General features: G+C 40.1%; 1 protein-coding gene across 1 annotated transcript in view; it reads left to right on the top strand.

Moving 5' to 3' along the window:
- PGM5 (phosphoglucomutase 5) overlaps positions 1 to 11,255 on the top strand; it is a gene marked incomplete at both ends in the record, with an annotated part of 74,121 nt that extends 62,866 nt beyond the window's left edge. The window contains 2 exons of the mRNA XM_082012944.1: positions 278 to 412; positions 11,166 to 11,255. Of these exons, the coding sequence (XP_081869070.1) occupies positions 278 to 412; positions 11,166 to 11,255 (225 nt within the window). The remainder of the gene's footprint in view (positions 1 to 277; positions 413 to 11,165) is intronic.
- Between the last annotated feature and the right edge of the window lie 8,302 nt (positions 11,256 to 19,557).

Raw genomic sequence — 19,557 nt, 5'->3', positions numbered from 1 at the left:
TTTTGTGCTCTGACACACAGAACAAGAACAAATCAGCTAAACAAAATAAAAACAGCAGTAAGAGAGTCCTTGTTATGAGGAGTGGAAGGGAATATACAAGATTATTCCTAGTCTTTAGAGGAGGGAAAAAGAGTAATAACTGAGTTGTCCAAAGTTACCTGGAAAGAGGAATTGCATCCAAATGACTCTTCCTTTCACTTCTTATTTTACAGTAGTGAACCATGACTTGTAAAGATACTGCCATCTTACATATATGCTGTTACTTCTTCTCCCATAGGGGCTGCGCATTATTTTTTCAGATGCTTCCAGGCTCATCTTCAGAATGAGTGCTTCTAGCCATGTGAGAGCAACTCTCCGGATCTATGCAGAGAGTTATGAAAAGGATCCTAGCCAACATAATAAGGAACCACAGGTAATGCAATAGCATTGTAATAAGTCGATAAGTAATGCCATTCCTCTGTAATAGCAACGGCTACAGCTTTTCATCTTTAATCAGAAGGAACACTCAGCACTTTGACCTCTGTTTACTGTGTTTGTGCATGATTTTCCTAATCATGTGACTGTACACGTTTTGAGGCAGGACTAGTAATTCTAATATATGTTTACATAATATCGAACACAACAGGAATGTCAAGGGCTGAGATGCCTGGTGATAGATGCCAAGCAATGACTTTTAGCCTATTAAGAGAAGCCATGCTAGTTTTACTTTTTCACTCATTTTTTTACAAGTCTTGTAGTATGAGTTACAGAACAATATTAAAAAGAAGATAATTATTTTTCAAGCAGGTTATCTGGGGATCACATAGTTACAGGATTCCAGGGATTCCTCATGGTGAGAGTACACTTAGGGAAATATGGATGCCAGACTCTAAACAATGTAGGGATTCCTTTTAAGGGAAAGACTTGCAACTGTCTGAGAATTATATCATAACCAGACTCTTTCCTAAGAAGAGTGAAGGTTGAAAGTAAGTTGCAGTATAGTCCAGCAGATGCCTAAAACAATTAATAATATAAATCACATTTCAAACTATCAGATTTTTCACAGTAAAACAGCTTCATGCTGTGATATACAAGAAGAGAAGACTAAGGATATTTCATGGAAGAGAGGATAAGCGTTTGGCTTGTAGTAAATCAAAACCCTGTAGTTTGAAGTTCCATGTAGTATTGTATTCATGGCTGGAATGCAAATGCAAATATCCCAAAACATAAAAGCTGTCAAATGCATTTGAACCCTAGGTAAATGTTTGACATTGTTTTTTCACCGGATTCCCACTATAAACTTAGCGAGTATCTTCTTATGCTATTAAGCAATTGTCTATTAGTCATTAAAAGTGCTTCAGTTTTTCCAGAAATGTTGCAGACTCCATTTCTGCAGATATGATCTATTAATTTTATTTGCTTTTTCTTAAAGTAACAGTTTACATCCTCAGTAACTCCTTGGATAGAATACTTACAATGTTAAGCCTCCAACAGAGTAAAGGACCATTTTTCAGCAATTTTATTGTTTTTCTGTGCCAGGTTTAGCCAGCTAGAAGGGTCATAAATATATTTTGACCAACGAAGAACACTGCTACAACTCCATTCACATTTCTGCTGTGTAGGGTTTACGTGGCAAGGTTTTGGTAGTGAGGGGGGCTGCAGGGGTGGCTTCTTTCAGAAGACACCAGAAGCTGCCCCCATGTTGAACAGAGCCAGTTCCAGTTGGCTCCTAGATGGACGCACCACTAGCCAAAGCTGAGCCAATCAACTATGTTGGTAGCCTCTCTGTGATAATGTATTTAAGAAGGGTAAAAAACACTGTGCAACAGCAGGAGGGAGGGAGGAGTGAGAATATGTGGGAGAAACAACTATGCAGACACCAAGGTCAGTGAAGAATGGAGGGAAGTGATAGAGTGGCTTGTTGGGCATCTGGCAGCCCTCTAGGGACTGTTCACTACAGCTGTGTCAAATTTTGTTACAGCACAAGTTGTTTATCAGTTGCAATTAAGCTGACCATTTGAAATATGGTTCTTTGCGCTATGTAGGCAACGCATAGATGAAATGAAAATAAGTCATAAGAGACAGACTAAGAGTTCATTTTAGAGGTTTGCAGTGGACTTAGAGTAACCTTGTGATATGGGACACAAAAAAAGTGTGATCTGCACGTGTTTCCTGTCTAAAGAATCCCAACAAAAAATACTAGAAAACAATAGAGCATATACTTGAAGCATTCATCTAGCTAAACTTTTGACTGTTTAAGTACAAATGAGAAGATGCCTTTTAAAATGGGATTCTTTTTCCATCAACAGATGTTCTACTTTACTTGTTAGAAGGTGTGCAATATGAGAGAAATGACATGCTGACAGAGTTTAGGCTTTTGTGTCTCCTAAAGTAACCTACAATCAATGCCCAGTATTTAAAACTTGTTTTTTTAAATGAATGGAAAATAGCAAGTATTTTCAGTGAATTTTCCACTTCTGAAGAAACTAGATTGAGGGAGCAGAGGTTTTCCTCAGAAAATGAGGAATGTGATGCCCTACTGTTACATTTCTTTGCTGTTCTGTGTGCAGTTGCTTGAGAGTTGTAAGGTCTAGTCACCTCACCAGCAACATAGGCTATGTCCAGGGAGCAGGAAGAATGGGGCTGCTGCACCAGGTGATAGGAGCCAGGCACCCAGAGCAGCTACAGCACAAGCAGTGCCCTCATTGTCTAGGGGACAGTCCTAGAGCAGGCAAGTGGAGTGGGCAGAGCAAGGCTCCGGTAACAAGCGCCATTGACTGGGTTTAGGGTCCTGGAGCAACAGGAGATGGGACCAGAGACAGGGCTGGAGAGAAGGCAACAGTGTGGGTCCATCCAGGAGACAGGTCAGAACTGGAGACAAGCTACAATGTACACCAGGCACTCCTACAGCACAGCTCAGGCAGGGACTAACACCCCTGGGGCAGGCTGAAATGGGCTGTGTGAGCCCACGGGCAGGGTGCAGGAGCCAGTCCTCCAGGGAGTCTGGACAGGGCCAGCAGGGCTTGTCACTGCCCTCAGGGCTTTCAGAGTCTAGTCTTCAGAATAAAAGACACCAAAAGGGTCTGTGATTCCGAGGGGCAGAAAAAAGGCTGGAAGGTTTTTTCCTATACGTGTACCAGAACCTGTCAGATTGTTACACTTTTGGCTGTTTATCCAGGATATTCACTAGTGAGCAGGTAACCCCAGGGGTAGAAATGTCATTGCCTTGAAACTTGTTGCAGGGACTTCCCTGCATTCATGCAGACATTTTAATATCCAGACTGCTTCAGCTGATACACAGTGCTGTAAGCACCCTCCTCGTATCTTGCAATGTGCACAAAATCTGGGCCAAGTAGCAGTTTCTTCTCAATTAATGCAATAAATTCTTTCTCTGGTTTCTCATTGTACAGTATTGTGCAGTTCCCACTGCTCCTTTTTCCTTGCCCTGGCTGGGTACATTGCCAACGACAAGAGGGCATTGGACCTGCAAGGTCATACGTTGTATCCTGCAGGCAGATGGTGCGTTTTAAGGGAGTATATAAATTTAATTTCATGAGATCCTCATGTGAGTACAAAAACAAACTAAAAATTTCTCAGGAGAACATTGAATAATCTTCAGTGGAATATGTGGAAGAGAGGGAATAGTGAACTCCCTTTACAAAAAACAGCATTGCTGGGGAGGGGCAGCATAATTTTCATCATATTGTAATTCCTTTATTGTTTAGTTTGCTTTGAGATTCATACTGACACATGTACATCTAGAAGAGCTGTGACAGATTTATGATTTAAGTACTTTGCTTCCTATTTACTTTCAGTAATAGGGGCATATTTGACATATTGTAAGTGACTAGTTATTCAAAGAGAACTGATATAAAGAAGTATGTAAAGTATTTACCTTATATATAGTATTTAAGGAAATTGTTACATTTGGAATAAATGAGTATTTTTCTTTAAGTGTAGTTGATCTTTGTAACTGGGTAGATGACTACATGTAGCTTCTGTATCATTGCTCTCTGCCTGGATCAGGAAAAACTCTCTTCCATATCATAAACCAAGACATAAAATTATTTGATGATTGGCTGCTTAAGTAAATACTTAGTTACTTCCAGTTATTGGACCACCTCCTTCCAGTACCTTCTTTTCACATTTTACACAGACCAGTGGAAGATTAACACTTTGCATTGCTCCGTGTTTTTGCCTGATGATAATTCCAGTCAGGCAAAATTACTTTGAGACATCTTTTTGTCTCTTTTACACAAGAAATAAATATCTCTGTCTTGATAGCAACTCATTTATATTGGAAGTTAAGAGTGATATTTTGTGCAATCGTTGTGGTAACTAGCTTGAGTCTGCCTCATATCAGCATCCTTTTTTTTCCCTTTCATTTCAGACAAAGCCTTTTCCAAAATTAAGCCAGCTTTCCAGCAGTTTCCAAGTTTTTCTAGTTTGCTTCAGTTCTCTTTGACAGTGTAACTGCTGATGGGTGAATATTCCACAGATAAGCAGAAATCTAAACCACACCTTCCAATATGCATGCTGAGATATGCACATTTTCCTGAAACACCAGTATGACATTATGACACTTTCTGAGTTGTGTTAACTGAGATGTATTATAAAGGCAATATATACAAGTACATTTCTTTTAAAAACAGGACAGAGTTAATCATTCACGTTAGAGGTGCTGTACTTCTGTGGATGACCAGAGCGCCTTTCCCACAGATGGTTAGAGCAGATGATCTTTTGAGGTCCCTTCCAACTTGTACTGTTAATATGATGAATGCTTGTCCAGAATAAAATTTGGATAAAGATCTGTAACAATGCTCAACAGCATCCAGGTTCAACTACCATGAGAGCGCTAGCTGTAGGCCCTGCTTTAGTTGATACCTAACAGAAAGCCTGACATAAGTTGAAGCACTGTTGGAGCTGCTCAAAGCTGTGCTTTTTCATTTTGGCCCCAGGGAGACATTCAGGTGAGTGGTGCTCAAGTGAAGCTTTATTCCACCTAGAATAAGTTAAGCATAGACAACTGCCTGATCAACAGCGTAAGAAAGGGAGAGTAGTAAAATATACCAATAATTAGAAGTCTGAGGTCACACATGAATGTGAATAGCAGTGACTTCTGGCTGTTGAATGATCCATTGAAGGAAATAGGCAGAAGCAGCTTCATGGAATCATAGAATTGTTTAGGTTGGAAAAGACCTTTAAGATCATAGTGTCCAACTGCTAGCCTACCACTGCCAAGTCCACCACTAAACGAAGTCCCTGAGCACGACATCTACATGTCTTTTAAGGGGAGTCTCTCATAAATCTCCAGGGATGGTGACTCAACCACTTCCCTGGGCAACCTGTTCCAAAGCTTGACAACCCTTTCAGTGAAGAAATTTTTCCTAGTATCCAATCTAAGCCTCCCCTCACGCAACCATTTCCTCTTGTCCAATCACTTGTTATTTGCGAGGAGACTGACATCCTTTCAGGTGGTTGTAGAGTGCGATAAGGTCTCTTCTGAGCCTTCTGCTCTCCAGGTTAAACAATCCCAGTTGCTTCAGCTGATTGTCATGAGACTTGTGCTCTAAAACCTTCACCAGCTTTGTTGCCCTTCTTTGGACATGCCTCAGCACCTCAATGTCTGTCTTGTCACTACAAGAGGGGCCCAAAACTGAACACAGTATTCGAGGTGTGGCCTCACCAGTGTCAAGTACGGGGGGATGATCACTTCCCTACTCCTGCTGGCCACACTATTTCTGATACAATCCAGGATGCTGTTGGCTGCCTTGGACACCTGGGAGATAAGGAGTGGCTACTTTTTTTCCGTGAGTAGTTCAGTTCTTCCTATAAGCCAGTATCAACAGGAGTGAAAATCAGGAGCAATGAAGAAAAATTACCATCATGCTATGTGCAAAGTATTTTAAAAACAATTCAATGTAAGTATTTTAAAATTATGTAATTTATAGTGGTGATGCAATCTAGTTGTAAAACAAAGGCTTGAAAACAATACCCAATGCTTTTCTAAAACTGGAATGTTCCACTTAGAATGAAAGACCACTCTGTCAATGCTTCTTGTCACTGGTGATGCCCCTCATCTCTGTGCATTCCTGAGAAAATGGATTTCCAGCTAATTTGGAAGACATTCTTGAAAAGATTTTGGTTTTTTGTGGTTTTAGCCACTCAAATAGGCATCCAACGGGCAATTTGAGGAAGTTCAGTTAATTATAACAAATGAAAGACTTCTTTCTGAATTCTTGGACTTTATGCATTGGCATGTATCTTTTTCTAAAGTTAATAGAGTTTTAGCTGTGCTGAATTTAACACATATGGAAAATCTAGAGATGTTCAATAGTCATGAAGTACTAAAATAACTATTTACCTTTAGCCCCATTTATAGCTTCATTTTATAGGTCAACTCATTATTTGTTACTTGCAGATCCCAATACATGGTTAATATCTTCTTGTCCTTTGTCTAGCCACCTGGATATATTATTGAACTTGGATAAGATTTGAACAGGAAATTTCATATACAAAGACCAAGAAAGCAATGACTTATTATGCAGAGTTGTTTTGAATTGTTTTATTTATAAATGCAGTGTATTCTTCAAGAACATGTTTGTGCTGCTGTTGCAGGATAAGTGCCCTGGGAGTAGTGTATTGAATAATCTGCATTGTTCTGAATATGGACTAACCAGCTCGGTTTACAGTCTGTTATTATTCATTATGTGAATTGCAACAGCAATAAATAGATATTGTCATAGACCTATGCAGTCTATATCAGGTAATCTTTAAACAGGATACATTGAGTCACCCATGCTGCAATTACTTCTGCTAAAGACTAATGAACTACATGCTAGTTAGCTACAGAAGCATTAGATTAGCAGCAGCCAAGCAAAGATATTGGGCCAGGAGTTGTTTCTTTGTGTTTTTGTCAAAAAACGCATGCCAATTGAAAGAAAAATCATTGGGATAAAAATCATGATCATCAAAGAATGAATTTCTGAAACAATTTTTGAATTGCAAGTAGCTGAGGAAGAAACAAACGGATTTTCAGGTGGACCTTGGTCAGTATATGAAAGGATTGTGAATATATGTGTTTGTGCATATATATATATAAAAATAGTGATTATATATAAAGGTTTTTTTTATGGTGTGATTTTGTTCAAGAGCAGGGAACTGAAATCAATAACCCAGAAGACCTTGTGTCCAATATCACTTAATAGGGATAAAATTAAATGTTTCTGTAAGGTTCTGTCAAGACACTCTTACATCCCTAGGGAAGTTGCCCCTTCATTTACTTTTGAAGGATTGGGTCTTTTAGCATGGCTCTGGTTGGCTACTAAAACATATGGCAGGTTTTGCCATTACTGTTAGAACTCATAAGATTTTCTTTGAGGGGACTTTCCACCTGTTTGATCACAGTCTTAGGTAACACAGCATGATTGTGCTATTCAGGTAATTTAGCTTCTGATTCTGCCCAAAGCCAGTGAATAAATTTTAAATCAGCTGGAACTGGAAAGGAAAGTCTGTTTTCCTATTACAGAAGAAAAATACTTCATGTGACGGTAATTATAAAGTACTTCGTGAATCAAGAACATGAGTTCATTAAACCTAATCTTCACTCAGAGCTTTTTGGATATACTAGAAAAAAACTGATCTGTTGCAAACACAGATGTTTCCATGCACCACGCAGTTTACGTTTTCTTTCTGTCTTTTTCACCCCTCATGCCTGCCTTCCTCTATTGCTAGAGGCAGAACAGCTGGCCTCCTGACCTTTACTGAAATTTTATTTTGAGTTAGCAGGCAGACCATGCACAAGAGTAGAGAGGTCAGTTTCCTTTTCCCCATGGTGAGTGTGCTGCTTCATGGTAATAAAGTGAACACAACCAGTGCTGTGGATGTTACAGAGCCAGTCTGGTTTGTTCCACAATGAACCAGGCTATCGACATTGCTTAGATCTTCTAGGGTGGGTGGCTGTAAACCATGTGCATAAACCTTTCCAAAGACTTCTGTTTTTCGGAATGCAAGACCCAAGCAGGCACGCTGAGCTGTGTGTTGAGCCCTTATGGCAGAGGCCCTGCAGGAGGTACATCTGTGGTGCCAGACTGTGTGACCTTAGTGCTGAGCTCACTTTGTAGTTGTTTCAGTCCATTGTGTCTCTTCCATGACTTTAGCGTTGCTTTGTAAATATATTGGTTTGACTTTTAAAGTACATTACAGCCAAAGGAAAAGCTCCTTCTAATAGGTAAGGCCATCAAAACATGTTTTGGAGGATTTGCCCCTCTCTTCTGCCTTTCTTTTTCTTTGCCTTAGCTCATGTGATAGTGATTCTGTGGTCCAATTTACAAAGGGCTAACAGTGGCTTTAAGCAGTCACGTGAAGCAAGGGAAAATGACATGGGAGCAGTAAGAAGTAAGAAAGGAAAGAGTTATTTCTCAGTTCCTCTGTGTCCTTGTTCCAGGACTTGGAGTGGTCTCAGTTACTCTGACCTCTCTGAGCAACCTTCCGTGTAATGTTTAAATGATAAAAAGAGAAGGACTGAGAATGGATTTAAGTCGGGACAGATGATTTTGCATCAGAACTGAGTGAATTTATCATGAAAATTGGCAAATTTTAGCATAACTGCTACACATAGTAGGTTTTCACAAGGTATTTCTTGACTTATAGATAACATTTGTCCACCTATTCTGAGAAAAATATTTTCTAAAACTGAAGTCCAGACGCATGCTGAGCTTTTAACCTTCAAGCAGGTACATTTCAGCCCTGCCTGAGCCTTTTATAAACTAGATGCATCATGGGGCAAATCTTATCTGAGTACTTGACTAGAAGGAAGGGAGTTGTACAGAATTTTCTTGCAAAATTACAGAGAGAAAAAATGCTATATGAGCCAAGCAGGAATGATATACCTCTGACAGCTCTGGTACAAATTACTCCCAAGCAAAAGGCTTTTGATTTATTTGCCGTATGTTGTGTATCTGCTTATTTGATGTATTTCCTGGTATGAATAATAATTCCTACCAGTTATTTTTTTAGAGGTATAACTTCTATCTGTTAATAGTAAAGCAAAATTCTGATTTAAGTAAGTTCTGTTAATTTTCAGTTTTTAAACTTTCTCTAAATTATATCATGCCGTATCTCCCAAACAGTTTCCAAGAGATAAATACATTATTAACATACAGAATGATTGCAATTTTAATTTTGAGTTGACATATCAATAGTAAATTTTTATAATTTCTTGAAAGAACTATTTGAAAAATATTTTTAAGTCAAGATCTCTTTAGAATATAGAAGTCTTTCTAGAGTCATGTTAACTATAAATGATTGCTGGCTGGAATTTATCTTTTGCAGCTGAAATGTAAACTATTCATTGCAGGGATAAAGGAGTTTTTAAAAGGCACATACAGCTCTAGTTCCTTGTTATTCTGCCCCACTCTTGCCATTCCAAAGAGAATGCCCTTCTGTTTTTTTTACATCTGGAGGATAAAGAAAGTGTAGCTAAACTGAAGTGTGAGAAGACAGAACTAAAACAGGACATTCTTTGTAGAAAAGCGTGATTGTAACAAGAAGAATATTTAGTAATAATTGGAACGACTTGGCAAAAGAGCAGCGGCTAAATTGTTTATGTAAATGGGTGTCACATAAACTCAACTGATTTTGTGTTTTGTTCAAAGCATTATGTAGAGGGTTTTTTGGGGTTGTTTTTTTTTTTCTTCAGAGTGCTTCTGTTACTTAAGAAAGCAGGGTTAAGTAAAGCTGGTCAGTAGGGTTGCTTTTTAAATGTTACTGTACTTTTTAGATTAAATAAGGAAGAGGTTTCTTAGAGGAGTGCCAGAGGGACTTCAGATGCTTTGGTCTTCTTTCAGTCCTCCTTAATCCATGTTGCTGGAGGGAAGGAATGATATGATCTAGACCTTACAAATGGGCACATTTTAATGTTTACTTTTACAGCACTTGCCCACAGATGTGAAGTTGTGCTCTGCATATTAATCTTCTGTAAACATCCTTGACTTTAATAGACTTGTATTCTGCTTCAATGATTATTCAATAGATAGATATCTACAAATATGGAACTTTTTGAACAGTAACATGTCAGACTGCTCACACTTGTGCATAACTAAGGTTGATCATAAACTCACTTGACACCAGTGACATTCATGGTGTTATTCCATGACTCTGCTTGCATAGTTAGTTGGTCTCACTCTTTTGATTTAACTGTCTGACCATTTGTATAAAGTAAACATCTCATACTGTCAGAAACTGTTGGGTGGCTGAAACAGATTCAAAGTATTGATTATATTAAGCTTATTAAAAAGATATCTGTAAATTTAAGCTCTCCAGAATTACTGTTTTGTTTGATTTGATTTTTAAACCTGACAGGTTTAAAGCCAGAATGTAGTTTATTTGAAAGCAGAAGGGTAAATCTTTGAGGCTCAGAAAGTAACCTTACTAGTTTGGTAAGCATTATATGATTCTCTGAAAAGAAGATGTTCACACAAAACTCAGCTCTGCCAGTTTATCTTTGCATATAGTTTAACTAACTGAGAGAAGATTCAGTTGCCTTTTGAAAAATTGTATTTTACTTGGTTTCCAAATGGTACCATCATAGTTGTTATCTGCACTCACCCACATGGGCAGTTTCATACATACAGCCATTCAGTAAGATCTGTAGCCTGAAACTTGAGAGTTCATGCTGCTCCTGTTGGAATTTATCGTATTTAATACAATTATAGGTGATATTACTGAAAACACACTTTCATGATTTCTGTTAAGGTAATTGTTGCATTAACTTCTGACCTTAAGCTTCACAGATTAAGCGCGTATAGGAAGAAAATCTCATCTACATGGATTCCATTCATCAGAACAGAAATAATTCTACTTTTGTGATTTCTGAGTTGATTTGTACATCAGATTTCACATGAACTCCGGAGTTCCTGTTACATAGAGAAATTATCAATATAGTGTATTTATTTGTTTCTTTTTTCTGCATAGCTTAGGTAACTGAGTGTAACACTTCACAAAACATAGTCTCAGCATCATACTTGATTATATCAAGTACAGTATAGACACTGTAACTGTGTCAGTGTTTATTATTATTAAATGATTTACTATTATTCTATAATACTAGACTTAAAAGGGGGACTCATAAATATGTCTATTGATATTTCTGCTTTATGTAATTAAATTTATTTCTTCCTCTTTAGGCTGTGCTGAGTCCTCTTATAGCAATCGCACTGAAAATATCTCAGATTCATGAGAGGACAGGGCGAAAGGGACCCACTGTCATCACCTGAAGCCACAGAAGACTGTTAAACCAGGGCCAAAAGAAGAACAGCAAGGAAGAGACAGGACCTTGCTTAAAGATGTTAGCCATTTGTGCCTTGTACGATTTAAAAAGTTTTCTTGGGGATAGAGGTAGGGTGGGAAATAAAATTCAATATGAGCATATTCTTTTGCATTGATCTCCAAATACCATAGTGTATTGACTTCTTTGTTTTACCTGCAATATCTTAATTTCAGATAACAATATAGCCAAAGAAAGAGGCCTTAACCTTCAAATGTTGTCAGCAATGTGGTGGAAAAGGAAAACTGCTTGGTTTTGAATGCTGTGATAAAGGTTGGGGAAATTTCAGTTAGGGAGATAGGGAGAAGAGTTGCAAAGCAAAGACATGCTTGACGAATGTTGTTTGGAATCCTTGTCACCTTCTGTTGGTTTAGGAAGAGGTATACAGAGCATGTCTGATGTATAATGGCTATATACTAAGCTTTGCAAAGGGTGTGTTTCCTCACCTGACACCACTCCTCCTCTCTTGTCTCTGCCATTGCTCACAGATGCACGCTGGCAGCAGTGTTGTATACACACTTGCACATGCTCCCAAAGAAGGGGTTATCCCATATTTTTTTTACCCCTGCTTTTAAAGCATATCAATGTGACTTGTGCCTTTAAATTTTCCTGAATTTTGACTCTTTGTTGGGTTTTTTTTGCCTCCAAAGGGAGGCATTTGTGCTATAGAAGCTGATTCTGTCCTTCCAGCAATATGTCGGATGTGGAATCTGGCTGTCTTTTGCAGTATTCCTCATATCAGCAGATGATATTGGTGTTTGAAAGGTAATCACTGCAAGTTCAGCAATTTTTCATGAAGGAGTTATTATGAAAGTTTTTTAAGTCTTTGGAATACTCATGCTTCTCTTATCACAAAGTGGTAAGTGAAGCATGTAGTGAATAGGAAATGAAAACAAACCCTAATGAATTAAATAGAAATACTTGTCTGATTCACCAGCTGGACACAGTTTCTGTTAGACTCTTTGTAACAGTGGATAGTGGAATAAAAATTTGGGGGGTGCAAAGGGAGAAGAGACGTCCTGGCATAGGTCTGAGAAGGATATTGGGGATATGGACATCAGCATTTTTCTGCTTGTGAAATGATACCGCAGTTCTGGCTACAATACTGTGCTCTGAAGAAGAACACAAACACTTTATGCATGTGACTTGTTTGAAAGCTTTGCTTCCTTGGGAACAGTGTGGTCACTTGTATCATTTGTCAAGGTGGCTTTGTGCAACTTGCCTCTTTGCAGTGTGTTTCAATTCATTGTGGTTGTCAAATTTTAGTGCAATTTATATAATACTGCAGCAAAGGAAAGTGTTTTGATTTCTTTCAACACTTCTGTCAAAAAATTGCTATGGCACTTAGTACACAATAAAGAGTAATGGTTTATTTCTGTCTTAATATGTAATTGTGGACAAGACACACTGCACTTTCAAGCATCCTAATAAAACTGCCTTTAATACAATTACATTATCTACTTAATTGACTCTAAACAAATGAGCTACTAATGTTCTCCCATAGTACTCTACCTTACCATTAAGTATTCACCGAAAGATTTTAAGACTTTAGTTCCTTTTATAAAGATTGTTTTTTTGGAGACGACCATGGCATTCTTACACAGTTTGGACATCTACTTTGGACGTAAGAATATTCATCTTTACAGAAACCTTGTTTAACTCATCTTTAATTTTTCTCATAGATCAAACTCCTCTAGGTGCAGGATAGTAAGCTCCTAACTAGTGGATTGCACGTGGTCAAGCATAGACATACTCTGAATTACAACACTTAGTTCAAATTACGGGTCTGCATGAAAGAACGTTCTGAAAGGCAGTCCAAGAACTTCTAAAATCTCTTACACATTCTCTGACAATGAAATAATTTTTGATCACATGGTGAACTAGCTAGTTATAGTACCAAGTATCCCATTTGCCAGGCTTCTGGGACTGGGACTTGCACTTTGAAAAGTAAGATGTACTGAAGCCAGGTGTCTTTCAAGATGTGGTGGGAAGACTCATGGGGAACAAATCAGGACTGTGAAGAATCATACTTGTACTTTTATCAGAAAGTCACTAGATCACTACCTGCAGTAGATGGCAGTCTGCTTTCGTGAAGGCAGTCTTTGTGAACAAAGGATATATTTTAAAATCTCAGTACTGACTTTGTCCTCCGCTTCAGAAACAATAGTTGTGCCTCTGCACTAAGTGGAGAAAAGGGCTGGTTTTGTGTGGTTGTGAATAGCTATCAAACAGCAGACTTCCAGAACTAGCCTAACCCCAAATCTACTCACCATCCCTTTATGATGACTGGTGATATTGATAAAATGTAACAACTGGTATTTTCCACCAGTTAATTGCTTTTCTCTGTAAGAAGATGAATAAAACTTTGTGAGGCTGAAGTACAGTGTATATCTGATGTGTTTGGGGAAGGACTATAGCTATAATCTCATAAAGTGTGCTGCATTTCCTGAGGTCTTTTATTTATTAACATGAGAGATGAATGCTTGGGAAAGAGCAACTTACATGAACTTACACAAAGATGCAAGGCTTCTAAAAACAGACCGTACATCTGGCAGAGGGAAAACTAATATTAATAGTTTGTCTTATCACAGTGTCTGTGCGCTATGACAGAGACCCAGGCCCTTCTGTGGCTATTGTTGAATTCACAGTTTCATCAAGTCTGGAAATAGCAAGATTCCCATGTCGTTCAGTTGTGATTGCACTAACATTTACTTGGACAGTACTTCTGTTTCCTAAAACCTCAAATTTTTCTGTACCAAGCAATACAAAGATACATTCCCATCATGCTGGAGGAAAAGGAGCAAGAGGAATTCAAAGAGACCAGTGAGAGAGAGAATAATTGCAAGGTACATTAGCAGGGGGCTGACCAAGACAGGGCTTGATGGGTCCCAGGAACAGAGCAAGAGGCAGCAGGTGGCAGAAAGGATTAGGAGAGGACAAATTGCTGGACTCAGCTGGAAAGAGAAAGATGTGATAAAAGAATACTAATAGCACAACAATGGATTTGAAAGAGGGCAAGAGAGAAAAAGGAATTAAGGGTGGGAAGGGAGCATAGTCTTAAGAATGATGTAATAATGTTCAATACTAAAGAAAACTGTCTATAATCGCATCTGTTTAATGACAGTGTATTGTAGTAACTGCTCTCATGACCTGAGATAAGTAACCCTAGGGGGAAATAAGGGCAAATTTGCAGCACTATGAATTGGTAACTCTGACGTAACATACTTTTAATAGTTTACAAAAACACAATAGCTGAGACCAAATTACTGAAAACGGTGGAAGAGTGTAGTGCCAATGTGACTAGAAGCCACAAAATGTTTGGCAGAAGCATGGTTGCGGCTTTTTACCACACAAACTTCTAGCGTCTGCTTTTCAGCATCAAGTGGTTTGAGCTAAGTGGCATTTTTATGCTGCTACGCATAAAATACCAGCAAATTCACCTGCCAGCACAGCTAAATGATTATTACATTTTCCCTTGGGAGAAGTGCCCTTCTGTAGGAGAGTTAGTGGCAGGGTGAGAAGCACATTGTTTTCAGAGATAGTTTGGAAGGCAGCAGTAGCTGAAACACAGGATCACAGCATCCTTGAGGGTGGAAAGGACCATCTAGTCCATTTGGACTAGAATTACGCAGTCCATCCTGCAGCTCGGAGCAGGTTCAGGTTTTTTACTACTCCCATAGTAAAAAAAAAAATTAATTTCCTTGAGTGCCCCTCTCACTGCTCTGGTGAGACCCCACCTGGAGTATTGTGTCCGGCTCTGGGGCCTTCAGCACAGGAAAGACATGGACCTGTTGGAGGAGGTCCAGAGGAGGGCCACCAAAATGATTAGAAGGCTGGAACACCTCACCTGGGAGGCCAGGCTGGGAGGGTTGGGGTTGTTCATCCTGGAGAAGAGAAGGCTCCGGGGAGACCTTATTGCAGCCTGCCAGTGCTTAAAAAAGGCTTATAAGAAAGATGGGGACAGACTTTTTTAGCAAGGCCTGTTGCTGTAGGACAAGGGGTAATGGTTTTAAACTAATCTCTCCTAAGGGGAGATTTCAACTAGATATAAGGAAGAAACTTTTCAGAATGAGGGTGGTGAGATACTGGCACAGGTTTCCCATAGAGGTGGTAGATGCCCTGTCCCTGGAAACATCCTTCAAGGTCAGGTTGGATGGGGCTCTGAGCAACATGATGTAGTTGAAGTTGTCCCTGCTCATTGCAGCAGGCTTGGACAAGATGACCTTTAAAGGTCCTTTCCCATCCAAAGATTCTGTGATTCTATGGTTCTGTGAGTGTTCAGATGGAATTTCATGTGTTTCAGTGTATGCCCATTGCCTCTTGTCCTGTCACTGGACACCACTGAGAAGAGCCTGGCTCCATCCTCTTCTTTCTCTTCCATGCGGTATTTATAGAAATCAGTAAGATCCCTCCTGATCCCTCCTCTTCTCCAGGCTAAACATTCCCAGCTCTCTTAGCCTCTTGTCATATGACAAATGCTCCATTCCCTTGATTTTTTTGGCCCTTTACTGGGGGTACTCCAGTATGTCCTTGTCTCTTTTGTACTGGGGAGCCCAGACCTGTAACTAGCACTCCAGATGCATCTCAGCAGTGCAGAGCAGAGGGGAAGGATCACCTCCCTCCACCTGCTGGTGATGCTTTTCCTAATGCTGCCCAGGATGCCATTGGCCATCTTTGCTGTGCAGGTGAGTTGCTGGCAAGTGGTGAACTTGTCGCCTAGCGAGTGACCCCCAGGTCTCTCTCTGGAGCTGCTTCACAGCCCACTGGTCCCAGCATGAACTGGTACCTGGGTTTGTTTCTCCCCAAGGACAGGACTTTGCATTTCCCTTTGCTGAACTTCATGAAGTTCCTGTTGGCCCATTTCTCCAGCCCACCCATGCCCCTCTGAATAGCAGCAAAGCCCTCTGTTGTGTCAGCTGCTCCTTCCAGTGTTGTATCATCTGCAGAACTGCTGAGGGTGCACTCTGCCCCATCGTCCAGATCGTTAAAGAAGGCGTCTATTGCTCTCACCCCATCCACCGAACCAGTTGTCTCATTGTAGAATATCATCAAGTTGGTTAAACCTCATTTCCCCTTCATAAATCCATGCTGACCACGCCCAGTCACCTTTTTGCCCTTCATGGTTTTGGCAAGAGTTTCCAGGATTAGTTGCTCCATCACCTCCCCAGGGACAGAGATGAAGCTGACCAGCCTGTAATGCCCCAGATCCTCCTTCTCTTAGAGACAGGACTGACATTTGCTCTCTTCCAGTTCTCAGGAACCTCTCCCAGTCACCACAATCTTTCAAATATAACAGAGGGTGGCCTTGCAATGGCATGGCCCAGCTTCTTCAGCTCCATCATTCATCCCAAATCATCCCATGGACATGTGTGTCCAGTTTGTTTAAGTGCGCCCTAATCTGATCCGGCTCCACCCAGGGTAAGTCTTCCTTGCTCCAGACTTTTCCTCTGGTTTTGAGGGCCTGGGATTCCTGAAGGCTGGTTTTACCAGTTAAGATGGAGGCAAAGAAAACATTGAGCACTTCAGCCTTTTCCATGTCCTCTTTCACTGAATGTAACTGTAGAAACTTTTCTACAGTTGTTGCCCTTCACATTCCTCACCAGATTCAACTCCATGTGGGCTTTGGCTTTCCTAATGATGAGATCATTACATGATTGGACAGTGTCTCTACATTCCTTCTGGGTAACCTGTCCCTGCTTTCACTTATCATAAACATCCTGTTCATATCTGAATTTAGTCAGGAGCTCCCTGGTCGTCCATGCTGCCTTTGATTTCTGCATGACAGCATGAACCATTCCTGAGCTTGAAGGAGGTGATACTTGAAAATCAAACAGCTGTTCTGGACTCATCTCTCCAGGGCTGTAATCCATAGGGTTCTTCCAAGGAGATGTCTGAAGAGATTAAAGTCGGCTCTGCTAACTTTGGTCCCACATTTTGCCCTCCTCCCTCCTCTCAAGATCCTGAACTCCACATCTCATGATCACTGCAGCGAAGGTCTTCATGTGCCCACTCATTTCTTCTGGTATTGTAAGTATTAGGACAGTCACACACCTTGTTGTCTCCTCAGTCACCTGTGTCAGGAAGTTGTCAATGCACTGAAAGATCCTGTTCTGTTCTGAAGCCGCAGTTTGACCTGTTTATATCCTTCAGTATAAATAAATTTCCTTTAAATCTAAAACTTCCAGCTGCTGTTTTTGGCAAAGATGGCTTTCTGCTAGTAAGTTTCATCAAAAGCAAACCATTTCAAAGCTTTTGCTGCTTTAAGATTGTTGACATTTTTGAGCCAATTGCCTACACCATTTTCTGTTAAGCTCATAGCCAAATAGTTCATTAGCTGAAAAGACCAACTGAAAAACAGGTTGTATCAAATAAAATATTAGATATTAACCTTAATTTTCTCCTTATCTCAATAACCTTCGTGTCTCAAATACTTTCTTCCATATTGCAGGTTGAAGATGCAGTTACCTTCAGTTTCACATTTCTGGATCCATTGAGACCTCACAACATCTGCAGAAGGCTGGAGATAAAAAGGGGCACTGCAGGACTGCCCTGGGACTAGGGGAAAGGAAGGGAGGACTAGCTCTTCCTGATTATCCATAACTATGTGGAAAGAATCTGAATGTCATTTCCTATAGCAAACTGGTCCAAGAGTACCAAACTTCAGCAATACTCCTGCAGTACTTGCACTCAGAGCTACCTGTAGTCTCAATCATTTCCCACTCATGTGATCTTGCTTTAAAAGGTGCCTGGTGGAAAAGTTAGATTTCCACAGGAAAAAAAAAAAAAAAAAGATTAACCTGCACAGGACAAGCATTTTGCCACAGGACATCTCCTTGTTAATCCACCTCATCTGCTGTGATTGATCCCTGCACCAATACTTGTGCAGTGTATACAGCCTTCAGGATCTGGGGCTCTGGAGCAAAGCAGCAAGTGGTTTCAGCATGCGGGTATGGTAATGCTAAAAGGTAAGGCCATAACAAGGTCACTTGGCAAAGGAGATCCTCACTTCAGCTGTTTTGGAAATAATGTGTGATGTTCCTCTGACTTTTACTGTTCTCCTCTGTGCTGTGCCACTTCCCAGCCACTTTGAAAACCCTTTATATGCTGATGGCATCTTCTATCTGCTTCTGTCTTTTTCAGGGACTCTCTGTGATTTTTTTAATATATTTCTCTTCCTTAACTCATCTTGAATTGGTTTTCCATTCTCCGTAGTTTCTCCACCCAATTTTATCTTGCTTTCCATTGTCCTTACATCAACTGAAATTTTATAGGTCCTTCCCATAAAGGACGGAATTCTTTGGAAGAAAAAAATTATGTGATTGCCACTTCCCTGGCCTTAGCCATTGTTACCATCACCATCATGGCTTGCGTTTCTAATGTATATGCAGCCATAATGCTAAAGTTGTCTTGGGGTATGTGGGCATCCAGAAAGCGTGGCAACTTTTCTGTCTCGCTGGTTCTGCAACAAAAACAGGAACAGGTTGCCCCATTCCTGGAAACCTTCAAGGTCAGGTTGGACGGGTCTCTGAGCAACCTGATCTAGTTGAAGATGTTCCTGCTCATTGCAGGGGGGATGGACTAGTGACCTTTAAAGGTCCCTTCCAACCCTTCTACGATTCTATGAAAAAGCAAAACTCTACCTATAGCCAGTGTTGCAGGTCCAAATCTGAGTGAACCTCTATGAAATTCTTCTTGTCACTGGGAATTATAAATGACAGTGACCTGGATGCAAATCTGCCTCAGCTATTTTATGGAAGGATGGTAATATCTAACAGAGGAAGGATGAGTCCAAGCCTATCCTCTTTCTGGTACTTGTTGCCCAACCACGAGGCCGCTTGTGTCAGAAGCAGGATACAGGACCCCTTTTTTAAGTCTCAGATAAGGTGCAGTGGAAGCAACTGCTTTTAGAGACCTCTCAGAGGAGTCAGAGAAGGTTTCTCCTCCTGCAGTTGCTAGTTCTCTCTGAGGAGCTGTGGGCATAACCAGGCTTGTCTGTTTAGCAGCTAGGAAGTGTGTTAAGTGTATTGTATTGTGTGCTTACCCTGAATCACGGACACCTTGTATCATATAAGCAAATATGAGACATTTATTTTAAATACAAAATTTGTTCATCAATTCAATAGTAAAATGCCAGCTATTAGTACCCCAAAATAAAACAAGTAACTTGAAAGGCATATGATACAAAAATAATCAATAACAAATAATTTACAAATTCCAAACAAAGGCTGGCTTAATAGGTTTCCAAGTCAGCT

This window comes from Phaethon aethereus, assembly GCF_964289735.1.
Source record: "Phaethon aethereus genome assembly, chromosome: Z".
In the NCBI taxonomy this organism is placed as follows: Eukaryota; Metazoa; Chordata; class Aves; order Phaethontiformes; family Phaethontidae; genus Phaethon; species Phaethon aethereus.
Note: the sequence above shows the minus strand (reverse complement) of the source record. Positions and strands in the feature narration are given on the sequence as shown.